Source organism: Hesperophylax consimilis, chromosome 1 (assembly GCF_061612785.1).
Source record: "Hesperophylax consimilis isolate HC1 chromosome 1, BYU_Hcon_1.0, whole genome shotgun sequence".
Taxonomy (NCBI): domain Eukaryota; kingdom Metazoa; phylum Arthropoda; class Insecta; order Trichoptera; family Limnephilidae; genus Hesperophylax; species Hesperophylax consimilis.
This window is the reverse complement of record NC_142836.1, coordinates 15082319-15097948: the sequence shown is the minus strand read 5'-3', so window position 1 is coordinate 15097948 and position 15630 is coordinate 15082319. Positions and strand designations below refer to the sequence as shown.

The 15630-nt window shown below is 33.9% G+C and overlaps 1 protein-coding gene across 1 annotated transcript; it reads right to left on the bottom strand.

Moving 5' to 3' along the window:
• Positions 1–2252: 2252 nt before the first annotated feature.
• On the bottom strand, positions 2253–14364 carry Dbct (Dihydrolipoamide branched chain transacylase E2). The gene is made up of 9 exons (XM_089636464.1): positions 14117–14364; positions 8711–8889; positions 8130–8335; positions 7724–7830; positions 6846–7085; positions 5497–5763; positions 4843–4971; positions 2655–2726; positions 2253–2521 (listed from the first exon to the last, which is right to left on the bottom strand). Exons 1-9 carry the CDS (start codon positions 14192–14194, stop codon positions 2357–2359), a joined length of 1443 nt encoding a protein of 480 aa, XP_089492590.1. The 5' UTR covers positions 14195–14364; the 3' UTR covers positions 2253–2356.
• Positions 14365–15630: the final 1266 nt, after the last annotated feature.

The following is a 15630-nucleotide window of genomic DNA, read 5'->3' as shown; positions in this document are numbered from 1 at the left end:
TATAGCCACCAAACACAGCTAAAGCCATTTCAAGCAACGTTTAAATTTACGTGCGCACGCCGGGAAGAGAACCTGTGACCCCTGGATTGCTGGTCGTAAGCCTTACCCCTCGACCACGGAGGTCGTACTTATTTATACGCCTAAAAAGGCGTTAGTATAAAAAATGTACAAGAAATCACAAATAGTGTACAACACTGGGGGTAGTACCTAACCTAACCTAACCTAAACCCCCCGTTTTATACACCATTGTCTACATGTATTATTTAAAAGCAGAAAATTTGAAAAACAATCATAGTTCTGATGGTATGTCTAATTACTACCTTATTACCATTATATAAATAGTTATTACTTTTAGTATCTAAATATTTGCCCATAGATAACGGCATTGACACAATACACTATTTTTAAATAGAGCCATCTAGTGTTTCTACTAAAAGATTTTCACGTGAATTTTCTGTAAATGGCAGGTACTAAATTCTAAAGATTTTTCACATTTTCGCTAGATGGTGTTGGGGTAAAATAAAAAAGGAGGAGTAAAATAAATTAAGTATATATTAATTAATATGTTTATCAAGTCCGAGTTTATTATTCGGCACTCGAACTAACGAATAATGGCTACACAATCGGATAATATAGCCGAGTTTTAAGCCTTAGACACATTAGGCTATATTGTGTGTGCATAATTTGGGCGTGGCTTATACGTTATATGTTGTGTGACACACTAAGGGATAATATTCCTCAGGAGAGGTGGTCCGATCGATTGGGGAACTGCCGCGGAATATTATTTCTTTGTAAGGGATCTGTCACTTTGACAGAAGACTGCCGCGTAATTACGGCGCTCCATAAATTGTTATGACATTTTTCAAATACAGCCTTGCTAGACGATCACGGCGCATATCGTCGCCACGCCCACACTTATAACACATAATTGTTTTAGGTGTGACAGGTCTGTATGGGATTGTAAGGCGAACAATACGGAGTATTTATATGTGTATTTATATATGTTATCCATGGCCGGCATGTGTGGGCACAGTAAGGAACTAGAATGAAAATATTATGGCTTAAATGGTACCTACATAATTCGCATAGAGTAAATGATAATAACGTCTCTTCTAGCCACTCATATAGAATAATAAAATAACAAAATGTCATCAAAAGATTATATTATATGGCCGTCATCCCATATAACAAAAGCGAATTTTCTTTTAATCTAATTAAAAATAAGAATGCCAATTAAAAATTTCCCAGATGTAGGTTTTAAGTAATTAAAGTGAAACAAAAAGTTTTATTTAATAAAAATCGTACTAAGCGAGGCCAGTGGTCTCAACTAATTAACAAAATCAATTCTAATTTCAATCGAATTTTGTTTAATTTCTGAGGTAAAGGAACTTGTAAGGAATTCGAAAATCTCTTCGTCTCTTCTGGGTATTTTAGAATATATGCTTTGGCAACTCTTGTCCTCAGTCACATTTGAACCGATGAAGATGTTTTAATGCAGCTTTTAAACACCGGTAAATTGTTTATCAGGTGCGCCTCATGGATGCATTTTTAACTTTGATTCAATACGATTACGTTAGCGACGAGATTCTAACATTTAACCTAGTGTTTTTTGATGTTAAAAGGGGGTTATATTAAAAATAAAAAATGTCTCGACTTCCATAGAAAATACAGCCCTGGTTGAACAAAAAAGTAGACTTTTTGAGACTGGTCATCACGGGTTTCGTCCATAGATGACGCGGTTATGGGAGACCCGAAAAATTTAAGCTTTGAAAATTATTTTATCTATTAAAACTAACCATAACAATTAACAAAATGTAGATGTATTTAAGTTGGAAGGTCATTACTGATAACAAAATGGTCTGCAGTTCCTCATTAGAGCAGTCAGATTTGCCAAGTCGTCAAGGCGCTGATAAATCGTAACAATTAACATCGACCTTGAGATTATTTGTCATAAAATTTCGGCGCTACACAAAAATTCAAATCATCCAAATATTTCTGAATATAGTAGCCACATACCTTGGCGTCTACTGGTTTAGACAAGGGCCGCCAAAATTTTACTCGCATCTGACCGTTAACCAATGGTTAAGCTATCTGGAGAATGGTAAAATACCCCTTGAGTTTTATTATAAAAAAATAAAAAATATTATTTTTAACGCGTGTCAAAATTGCACCACAGTATCTGCATTATTTTATTAAAAATGTTTGTAATGCACAATATGCGTATTTTAAAACAAGATAAAAACATTTTTGAAATATTTCGATCAAATTTTTATTTAATATCTGACATTACTATATATTTATACATTGTTGGAAGTGCAGAATATGATTCAGTAAAACAATTCATTTTATGATTTAATTATAGATCCAGCATGAGATGACTTGGATTTTCGACATAGAATTTCCATTTGTTGGAGAAGTTCGCCATAGTAACGCCATCTATGATGCGGTGATCAGCTGACCAACTAATGCAGATTATGTGCGCTTTTGTGATATTGCCGTCGTTGTCAAATCTCGGTAGAACCTGAAAAAAAAGTTTTTATTAAAGAAAAAAAATCTCCGGAAAATATGTGTCACAGCCACCCCTCTTGCTTATAAGATTTTGTGAAGAAGCAATGCGAACATTTAGTTCAAGTAATATTCTCAATTAAAAATACCTGAATTTTTCCAAGGGCGCCGATCGAAACTTGAGGAGCTAGAATCACTGGTTTTGTGTAGGTACCACCGATCTGTAAAACAAAATAAATTAATAGAAAATTTTTTCTACTAAATTACTTCAGAGTGGAAGAATGTCCCACACGGAGTTACTATTTATTGAAAAAAATCCAAAACAAGCGGAACGTATTTAAAATGTGTGTGTGAAATATTGCTACTATGTCCTGAGGTGTGAGCATATCTCGCCTAATCTCTGTCGGCATAGGATACTAAATATGTATAAACAGGAAGAAGTTACATCGAATGTACAGTTTCTGCATGACAGACTGCAATGGTACCGTGACTCTTTTATACACAGTACACGCAAAAGATACCATATTTACTTGTTCTCTCCAGACATAAAACTGCTGTATTTAAGGGTGTAACTTCCTTCACATATAGAGATTTCATATAATTATCCCTCATCAAAGCTTTATAATGAAATACAACCATATATTCGAATATCGACATCGTTTCAGTTCTTCAAGAAGCTCTACAATGGTTGCTGACTGCACAGTCAACCGCACAACAACACAATTGACAGTATTTATTTATAAATGCATATTGAAATTGACCTTTTTGTGTTAGTGATATAAGAGGCACTACTGTAAACCGGCTGCATTCTGGGTCCGGTATGTATAGCAGACCTTTTCGTCAATGTTGTAAAGCTAAGCATGATGTAGAAAATGTAATGTATAATAATCTATTGAAAATTTACAACATACCCCAATTTGGGATTACATAATCCCACTGGCCCTACAGGGTTGAGACTCTTGTTCAGTATTCATATTAAAAGTGATAAATAAAATTTTGGCGTCAAAGTAGTTTTTCCAGGTCGCCATGATGCGAGTATTGATTGTGCGTCTATTGTCACCAAACGTATTCCAATTATTTAATATCTCATTAAGTTATTATCAAAATTAATAGGGAAAAATTATTTGAACAAATACTTTGGATCGAATTCAATGTTTCATTCTTTCTTTCACACGGGCACGTCATACTTGGTTTTACCGGTATACCATGAATGCCCGAAGTTTAAAACGTGTCTCCACTATGAAAGATCTTGGAATCATGTTTGATAGTAGGCTGACATTTCATACTCATATCGAAATGACGTGTAGTGCTTCACTGAAAATGCTGGGCTTCGTCCTGCGCACTGCGAGGAATTTTAGAGACACCCGGGTTCTACAAGTGCTATACATTGCGTTGGTTAGGAGTAGGCTTGAGAGTGGGTCGGTGGTTTGGAGCCCACATCAGGTGAAGTATTCCTTCATGTTGGAGAGAGTGCAGAAGAAATTTCTGAGATTCCTCTACCTGAGGAAGTATGGCTACTATCCGTGGCTCTATCCTACTGACTTTCTCTTGGGCATACTCGGTATGAACCATCTACGGGTCAGAAGAGATGTGCATATTGTATAACACTTCTTCAAACTGATTCGTGGATGGTTTGAAAATCCGACTATCATGGAGAGTATTTGTCTCTATGTTCCTGATGGTTATCTCCGTCACCGACAGCATAGACTGTTTTATCTCCCGGCCTGCAGGACTAACTTGCCAATGGTCATGCCGGTGGGGAGAGTAGTCTTGCTGTTGAACAGAATCAATTTGGATATCGACATATTTAGCATCGGTGAAGCTGCCTTTAAGAGGCAAGCTCTATTGATGCTGATATAGTTGATACACCGCTTACTTATTATATAATACCATTTTACATATGTACTTAAAAACGAAATAAAATGTAATTTTGGATTTTTTTTATAGGAATAAACTAATTAAATTGAATTGGACATAAACGGTCGGTGGTTGAATGCATGAGTTTGTTAAAATAAGCGTAAAATCGGAAAGCTGGGATATATCTTCGGAAGAATATAATGATCGAGACCTCAAGTAAAGGAACTTCTGTAAGCAAATAAAATGTTATTTAAAAAATTGAAGAGCATTCTGCAGACTGAGGAGGAATGTAAATATTCAAATTTTAAATAGATTTTCGCGGGAAAATCACTATGCTTACGTATGCCATAATGGCTGCTATACAGGCTGCAAGCATTGGCAGATTATAGCCATAAATTAAAATTCTGAAAAATGATAAATTTCCAGAGCGGGTTTTGCAAGTCGATGTTTTTCAATGATTGTATGTAGGGTGTTACTAACGATTCCAATATTGGAGAGTGAGAATGTTCCCCCAGTAAGGTCGTCAGGTTTAAGAGTCCTGTTGGTACCGTCCTGCTGCAGTCTGTTAAGTTCTGCAGCTATTTGGAGGATAGACTTCTGCTGCACATTCTGTAAGATAAATAGGTTAATATTATCTACTGTTTAATTTGAACCCACAAATAAATGATTTTAGGAGGTATTGGATATGCATGATATAAAATAATAAAAAATATCTCTTGGTAGCTTTCAAATAGTTTTTCAGTGAAATTTAAGGGAATATGAGTTAACGATATTTCTGATAAAAAAACTGCATGTTTATTCTTACTCTCAACTAAAAGCTGTAAAAGATATTTTTGACGTATTTATTATTATCGATATTTATAGATCTTATCGATATTTTCATGAAAAGTCAACAACTTATTTTTGTACATATATTTAAATATTCATAAAAAAAGAACTCTGTAAAAGTTTATTGCCATTAACTGTTTATATTACGATGGTTGATATTGATAGTAATGAGACCACACATAAATTGTACAAAATAATGTGTTTTTTTTTTAAATTTAACAATCATATGCAAATTACACAAAGTGTATGTTTTGTAGGTAACTAACTAAACAATTATATTTTTTTACACTTCGTATTTTTACTTACTTTTATATTTGGTACCACCAGTCCATTGGGGGTGTCCATCGCCACTCCGATATTGTGTGCAGCTTTATAAGTAATATTTTCGCAGTTTTCATCCACACTGCTATTTAGTATTGGATACTTGTCGAGGGACAGGGAAGCGGCCTTTATAAAGAAGGGCATAAAGGTCAATTTCACTCCCGCCTCGGCAGCGGTTTTCTTGGTAGAGTTCCTGATGGCTACTAATTCTGAAACGTCGATCTCATCGCTGTATACGAAGTGAGGGATTTTCTGAAAAGTGGAACAAATTTTCTATTTATCATCACAAATAATCATATTTTTATGCGAAATAGCGGTAATATTCCATACTAGAAATTTATTTTATTTATCAATACGACATTGTGCTATACACATCAATATCACATAACTATAGGTACACCAGGAAATAATCTGTATATTGTAGTAGCAAAAACCTCGAAAGGTTATCTCTGGCCTCATGAAATTTGTGCAGAACTTTACGCGTAAAATATCTAGGCATTCGCAAGTATTTTAGTTCGGAATGTCATTTCAATCTCAAACTAAGGAGTGTTGATGGTTGTTTTAAATTGATCATTTTAACGTTTAGGACAGCCAGGTAATGCTCACCATAATAATCATCTTACACATTTCATATCTACCCTGATGATGGATGCTGTAATGTTGTCCTAAACGGTCGCTAAAGGAGGAGGCAAAATACCCCAAAAATAAATCACAATAATACTTATGGACGTGAAAATCTTAAATCATATCTATCTCAATTTCGCCTGATCCTGTTATTTAAATTTCATAAATTATTGTTATTATTGCCTTAAGATCTGCCTCCGTGGTCGAGGGGTAAGGCTGTCGACTAGCAAGTCGCGGGTTCAAATTCCGGCAAGTGCAAGTAAATATTATTTGATTAATTTGTGTCCTTTCACAATTTACTCATTCAAAATAATATATAGTATACTTGCGGCACTTTCTAGAGTGGAAGATACTCTCAGTACCGCCCTGGTGACCAACATTCAGGATTGAAACGATGCTTGAAATGGCTTCAGCCGTGTTTTGTCACCAGATCTGAATAGTCAGTACTCCCCCACCTTTCTCTTTCCAATCTGCTTCCCCTCCCCATTACCCTTCACCCTCACAACATACTCCAGTAGGGGATGCCATAGCCTCACGGGCTCCTGACGGTTGGGAGCAGTTGAGACTCTTGTGTGGTATTGAAATGAAAAAAGATGTTGAAACATGGGCGAAGTCGGGTAGTAGTAATTACTGAAATTTACGAAATACTGTTACTTGTTTTGTTTTCTTACATGCGTAAAATGTACCAGAACTATGTAAAAAGAACTTACCAGGGAAGCTGTCATTGTCTTCACCATGGCTTTAGTAAAACCAGTGATATGGACAACTTTATCTTCATTTAATTGAGGTGTTGGCATAGTTTTCATGGGTTTAGATGCGAAATTCGGCTTAGCGTCTTTCATTTTCTGCACATTGTTGGAATCCTCCGATGAAATATTTAAATGCTTCAGGATATCTTCCTTCAGAACTCTTCCTCCTCGTCCAGTTGAGGTAATATCAGAAAGGTTTAACTAAAAAAAGTAATAATTTTATCAAAACGTCACTCAAATTTTCAACATTTTTGGATGAATCTGTAGATACAGGGTGGCGCAATTATCTTATAGCTATCGTAAGATTTTATAATTTTAGCAAATGGCGGCAAATGTCAATTTTGATTTGATATTTGTGAAATAAACGGATGCAGAATACACATTTACAAGCTATGGAATGCTGTTATCATAAATGACGCGGAATAATTCGTTTGTGGTATAGGCCGGCTAGAACACACGATTTGACCGTTCCAGACTCCTTTTTGTGGGGTTTTTTGAAGTCACGGATTTATGTTAACACGCCCCAGACTCTTGACGCTCTCAAAGAGAATATCCGTCACGACTGCGAGAACTTATCGCCGGGAGTTCTGGCAATGAGTTCAGACATCAGATAAATATAATCCACAAGCAGAACCAATGTTTTCATTTATAAAAAAAATACAGGCATAAAACACCGGGTGATTAGTTTTGCGCTACCTTGTATAAGGTTTTTTGGATCTTAGAATAACTTCAGTCATCTGGCAAATAGATTTTACCAGTCATGTAAAACAGATGATTTATGAGAAATTATAAACGTTTTAAGTAGATATTATTATATACTAGTAGATGTAAAAGTTTACCTTGTTTTGTGTTGCTATTCTTCTAACGGCTGGGGTAGCCAGTGCCTTATCATGATTTACATTGTTATTTTCAGATGAAGAAACAACTTGTTTTACATCGCTAGTAACTGAAATATACAGACAATTTTGTTTTAGTAAAAATATAATTAGATGCATAACTTTTGTCAATTGAAGATTTCTTCATATTATTATGTGATTAAATTGACCGATTTTTGCTTTTAAACCTGGAATATTAATCCAATGTACAGCAATGTGTAATAATAACGAAATATATAATCTATGATTGGTACATTAGATTAAATAAAATGAATTTAACTTAAAGATATCACAGACCGCAACTCAATTAATTTGGACATTATTACAGTTTGTAATTTTTTTTTATTCTACTTTCAAAAAATTATTGTACCAGGTGCCGTAGGTTCTTCGCTAACAGAGTCATCTTGGATATCAACATCAATGAGGGGTTGTCCCACCTGAGCGATCTCGTCAACTTTGTGGTAGATCTTGGTGACTTTGCCGTCGAATCTGCTTGTTATGGTGACAGAGGCTTTGTCGCTCTGCACCTCACAGATATTTTGAAATTGTTCTATTACGTCGCCTTCTTTGATAAACCTACAATGATTGTTCCACAAAATCAAATATAGTTTAGTATGAAAATTTAAAAGGAATCAACAGATAGAGATGTCAACTTATGTACACGGAGAAAAATGAGTATTGGTGATTTATTAAGAATCTCTTCAAATCACGTATTCATAAAAATCCTAATTTCGCATTTCGTCATAGTATATCAAGGCAAATGTAGGTGCATAAACATGTGTTCCGATATATAAAGAATTTACCAAAAGTTTATCAGAAAACGACCTGCAATCCCGTTTTTAATCTTATTTATACTTATTTTTCTCCGTGTATAGATACAAAATTCTTCAAATTAATCATAAGTTCACTTATTTTATCGTGGAAATAAGTGAAATCTTGTTTAATATTTACCATTCTTTGACGTTCACTTCTTTAATACCTTCTCCAATATCGGACAAGATGTATGGAATAACCTTGTTCAAGAATGCTGACGTGTGGATCAAACTCCTCTGGTTGGTGTATCGTAAAGACACTTTTCGGAATTCATTGCGGACTAGATTGTGGTTGTAGCATAGGCATGGACGATTTTTCTGAAAAAAGCAAATAATTATTCAGTAAATAGGCATTAAATATAAAATAAATCACATGATTAACTGGGCTAAGTCCTGTTACGACTTGACCACTTTGAATTTCGTCTATCTATAAATTTGTTTCTGTTTTCCATGTACATTCAAGATGATAGCCGTGTTTGCTAGTACCTTTTGATTCCGCTAGAGCACAATGTCAAGTCGGAGCAATCAATGAAGTCTACTTACTGTTCACAGAACTATTGGTTTATAAAATGGTAATATTGGTGAAAAAAAAAAAAAAAAACAAAAAATATACTTATATTATACTTTAAACCTACATAATGTACAAATTTTGCTATTGATATTAATAAAAAAAAAAAAAAAAAAAAGTTTATACGAACACCGCAAAGTGTCCACCGAAAGAAACACTTGAACTTTGTGTACATTCATTTATTTTTTATGAACTTGCTTTGTGTAAATCACTTGTTTTATGAGTCTAAATACTGTAATTGTTGATTTATAAAACCTGCCAAATTTTCGGTTTTATTCATATATAAAGAGGTGTGCACAAATCTATGGTAATTTATTTTATAAAAAATCTTTTCAAATTCTGTAATAATAGGAAATATTGTCTCTAAACTATGCAACGGATTTTTAAAGGATTTCTTCCGGAATGTTTATATATATAAAACATGTAACTTATATTTATAGAATATACACTAGCTTACCAAAATTCTCCGATTCCGAGACTTCACAATCTCGGAAACAAATATTCTGATCTGGGTGATATATTTCATTTGAAAACTAATCAGTATAAATGTTGTATATTCTATCACTTTTATTCTTCTATACACAAATAGATCTATGAACCCATATAACTTCTCCGCTTCTACTATTTTGTTTTGTTGAATCTTTTAAATTCAATTATATGAGTGAGGATTCATTTTTGCCATTATGTTTACATTCTTCTTTATTGTATTAATTTTGAAGTGTTTACTCCGATACAAAATGCTTGTATTTTTTTAAAGAAAAGCCCACTAGGGTGTGTAATAAATAAATAAATAAATAAATATAGAAAAAAGTCGTGTAACGCCGGGTACACGTCAGCTAGTTATAGAAACAAATTTAACTCAGGTATGAATTAATAAACAAATTATAGAAATAGCTTGTATTAATGATAATTGAATACGACTTTGTCATGCACGAATATATCTTCCACAATTGTGATAGAATTATTAGCTTGTCATGGCTTGTTATAAGCATGTTATTATGGATGTACCAAGCGGCATAGCACGAAGAACTATTCAGGTGAAATGTCGGCTGATTTATAAAATACATAAATCTTTGACTGCTGCGTGAGATGTCACCAGTAAAATGAAATTAATTGAAAATTTATTCTGCTCGAATTCTACCTGACCATTAGCAAACCCATTTGCAGAATAATTTCAAAAGCTATGACCTGACATGAAATGAAACAACACATAATATGGTAATATAAAATATGATTACGATATCAAATTACAGGCGATTATGTATCATATAAGCGTAGAAAAAAATACAGTCCGAGGGATATATTATAAAAACAGAAGCGTGCCGTATAATCGGTGGTTATCACAGACATAGGAATTAATAGACGAGAAGATAATGGCGAGGGGTTAAATCAACTGTTGAAGAACGAAGGGAGTGAAGCTGACTGTGATTCGTCAATAAATCAATCTGACAGTAAATAGGCATCTCGCATTATAATATCACCATTTACTTCTTAAAAGTAAAATCTGCTTTTGAATGAATAGACATTTTTACATGGGAGCGCAAATTACTCGCCACGTTATGAACAAATTTGCGAAGTCCAAATTCGGCAAAAAAATTCGGTTCTATTTTCAGAATCGAATATTTCGTTTAAGTATTTAGTTTAAGACACTTTTATAAATGTTCATAATTTACTTCCCAGCAACCAACCAGCTTTGTGTTGACGTCCGCGTCTCGCGTCCAGACGTTTCTCGATGTGATAGTAACAACTGATTCATATTATACGATGTGAATATGCTTAAAATAATGTAAAATAATGCTTATATATGGAATGTAATACGACAATTGGGTTTATTCTCTTTTTCACATCTATTTTTACAAGTTTTCATAGTACAAGTCAACATTTTGCCGTGTTATTTCGTAAAATGAACCGATGATGCCTCGACCATAGTTCGCACAAGAATGATGACGTCACGTTTTCAAATTTCACTTGAGGCCATACGCGAGCCGAGCACAGCCGGCTCCAATGGAACCGGTATGGGGAGTGGGGATAATACGCTTTTAATCACTTAGGGCAGGTCTACTAATATTCATATGTCTATGGTGGTTATACAGGGTGTCCGGAAACTCGTAGTACAAGCGGGAAACTGGTGAATCTACATCACATTTGGAGTCGATTTTGTAGTATATATTTTTTTTATTTGAGCTTTCGCTATCGAGTAAATCGAGTTTGAAGTTGATTTTTTTTTTTTTTAATCAAATTCTTATAAATTATTACTGAAGATCAAAGTACCCAACTAATTAAATCTATTTGAAAGTAAAACAAATGAAGAAACTCGGATTTGAAGCATTATTTTGAAATCACCCTTCATTTAACCCGGTGTAATCATAAAATATTTCTGCTCTGCAGGGTTAAAACATCTGTTGTTCAACCCTAAACACCAGAAAAAACTTTAACCCTAAAATAGCCGAAAAATATTTTTTTTTGTTTATTTTTTTTTTTTTGTGAAAATGCTCAAATCAAAAAACTTTATGTTTTTTTGGGTTCCCCATGTGGTGTAGATTCTCCAGTTTCCCGCTTGTACTACGAGTTTCCGGACACCGTGTATATAAATGTGAATGGTGCAATATTATTTAATAAAGTCATTGACGTGCTGCATACAATCTTACAGGAATCTCTTGATTTTTTAAATTAAATTTTTACAGTTTTCAATTACAAAATAACATATTTTTGTCTTTAGAATTACGTAACATGATTAATCTCAGATAATTTATTATCTGACAAATTAAGTAAGGAAGAAAGATGTAATTTAGTAAGCTGTTAAAAACACGTAAATTTTATGTTCGAACTAATCGCATGTAGGTTTTAGGTATCATTTCGTTGGATGTGAAAGAGAAAGAAAATATAACGCGAAATATTGTTGAAAAATAATCGCACTAACGGAGTCAAAAAGTTAAAAATGACTGTTGGTTAATGTAACCGACGAACGCTTTATGACTTGACTTCTTATAATCAGTTGTCGCTGTTATATTTATACCACATACCTAATTTTTAATTTTTTTATCATACAAATAACTTAACAACATAATGTATTGTTTTAAATTGTAACATTTTTGATAAGAATATATAATTAACTTGAAAATATTGCTGTACAACGACAGTTTTCCTCCGTAACCACGGGCTTAAGGTTTAATTTTTATGGACAGTATTTCAGTTGCTTTGCTCGGCTTGTGAGATATAGATATTTACATCTTTCACATGTTGCTCTCTGGTAGCAACCCTAGTAAGATAAGCGTCGTGATATTATTACTAAAAATGACTGATGTACCGATAAATGATATTAAAAAAAAGATACAATGTAAATAAACAATATTATATTATATTGATACAATTGCATATGTGGCTTTAGCCGTGACGGTGACCAGATTTGAATAGTCGAGTACTTTCCTACCATCTTCTTCCCCATCTCCTTCCCATCTCGACTACCTTCAGCCTAACAAAATACCCCGATTGGGGATGCCATTGTAGCACTGGCTCCACACGGTTGGGAGCAGTTGGGATTCTTGTGCGGTTTTCACATAAAAAAATCTTCATAGCAGAATGGACGTTCTGGCCCAGCACAGCATAACAAGAGTAATAGGTTTCATGACATTTTCAACATTGGCCTTGAAAGTTTCAAGGCCAAAGCATATAAATTGATAGATCAGCCAATCAAATAATAAACAAATATATATACAGGGTGTATCGGCACTAACCCGACAAACTTTAACCAGCTATTCCTTAGCACATTTGGAGTAAAAAATGTTATGGACACTTTGCTATCCGGTAGCATTTTTTTTTCAATTAAAAACAAAAAAATAAAAATTTCCACACTCCATCACTGTCATTGGCATTGCTTTTCGTGTTTAACAGCTGTTATAAGCAAGTATGTCGAAAAGCGTCTTCGCTCTTTCGCACACACTAAATAATAATAGTTAAAAATGAGACGAATGGTGCCGTGCCATTTCGTTGTAATTGTAAAAGCACGCCAATATAGGTACACACGTACATTATTCAACGGAATTCGAATAAAATATTGCCAGATGGGTTTTCAAACTTTGACAAAGGATAAAACAGTGGTGACATGTGGTGAAAATATGAATAGTAAATTTTTTATTAAAAAAAAAACGTTACCGGACAGCAAAGTGCATATAAGATTTTTTACTCCAAATATGCTAAGGAATAGCTGGTTAAAGTTTGTCGGGTACGTACCGATACACCCTGTATATGTACAAAAAAAAAATTAAAACTTTTATGTGAATACCACCAAAACAGCTCCAACGGCTCCTATCCGCTAGTAGCCAATGAGATTATGGCATGCCCAACCGTTTAGGCTAAAGGTAGTCGGGAGGGGAAGGAGATGGGGAAGGTAGGAAAGTATATAAGTATATAGGTATATTTAAATGTTTATATGTGTGTTATAAAGTTCAACAAATCTTTAGAAGAGATTAAGAAGGATGTATTTATTCTTGTAAACGAGTTTTTCTGAAACATCAAACATTAAAAATATATAAATACATTTGGTGCGTGACGTGTGTACTTCTCAATGCGATAACTGAATGCAGATGGATTCAAAAGTCAACGGAAAATAGCAATTCACAAATAAATTTACAAACATAATTACATACATATTCAGTAGTACATTTGACCTCGTGACGTAATATGCCAGTTCACTTATTGTATGATTTAAAATATTCCTCAGATAGCAGTTATGGGTATTCAACGGAACATGCTGATGAATATTTAACTAAATTAGAACATATACGTAACAATAGACAAGTTCCTTGCAACATAGATAATACATTTAGTAAAAAAAATACTTTGAACTAACTTGAATTGTAGAAGTTATGAAAGGTTTTGGCAATGAAATATTATCTTGACCTGTAAATGTAGTTTATCAAAATGTTACGTAGATAAGAATCACACGACGAAAGAGAAAAAAAGTTTAATAATACCTACTAATATTCTTGTTGTTAGTCTGTTTGTCGTCACTTTGACACTATTGGTGGACAGAAGCTGCCTAATAAAGATTGACATTTTGAAAAATAACGTCTATCACTTAACACAGCTCACTCAAATGATCAAAAAACTAAGCATGGATCAGGGGCACATATTTTCGGAGGAGATACTAAATTTCAGCGCAGAACAATTTGTCTTGGACAAACAGCTCGCACGTTCGTGTCGGTAGCGCGGACTGATAACACTAGTATTCAATACTGATACCAATGGCCTGTCACTATTATTTTATGTGTGTGTGTGCGTGTGTTGTGATAAAGATGGTAAACACGGCCAAAATTCTAATTTTGATGCATTGTTTAAATGAACTATCAAGTTTCGACTTCGTTTTCCAAGCACATGTATACCGTATTCGTTCGAAATTTATTTTAAAAATAAGAATATTCATTTGTGTTGCGACATCTCTGAGAATTTGTATATACTACTTCATTGTTTATCTTATAAAATTAATAAAACCGAGAGCCCGGCGATTGCCGTCAGTCACAGTTTTGAAACACGCGCGAAAAGAAGCTAGTGTCTCTGGCGTGAACCCCGTACCAATCGTAATAAGACTTGTGCGTCGATATCCACTTTGAATTTTTTTATTTTGTTGTGTACATAATTATTTTAAAGTGACTAATTCGATTTAAAAATATTTTGTTTTGTGTTTGTGTTTTGTATTACGTTCCTGTTGCGTATGAATTTAAAAAAAACTTTTTTTAACAACCCTCAAAATGTCGAAACGTGGCCTATCTGATATTGAAATATATGAAACAATGTTAGATGCGGATAGTGATTTTGAAATAAATGATGACGACACAGATATTGTTATTGATGAGCAATATGAAAGTGATACCTCAATGCCGTCAGTTCAGCCATCAACTTCTTCTGCTGAACCTTTGACTTTGCCATCTCACCCCAGTACTTCATCAGAACAGACATCAAATGTTATTCCTGAAGAAATAGTTAAAAATTGGAGTACAGGTCCTTTTATACCAATTGTTTATGAATTTGATGACTTCTTGTCTGGAGTTAATCCGTCTACATTACTTTCAGATAATTCAGAAGAAGTTGCATATTTTGAATATTTTTTAAATAATGAGATAATGGAGAAAATTGTTGAAGAGACTAATAAATTTTATCTGGCTGTTCTTGAAAAGGGACCACCATCCAAACATTCTCGCCTCAACAGATGGGTGGAGACATCGGTTAAAGAAATGTACATTTACTTTGCTTTGACTATGTTAATGACCAGAAATCGTCATCTGACGATAGAAGAGCATTGGTCTACCGATCCTTTGATGTCAAATAACATATTTGGAAAAACCATGCCAAGGGATCGGTACGAGATTTTACATAGAATGTTACACTTCTGCGATTCTAGAACACAAATCCCTGGTGACAAATTGCATAAAATTAAAATGTTAGTTGATCACACCAGAAAAATCTTCAAAGAGACATTGGTACCCGAAGAAAAC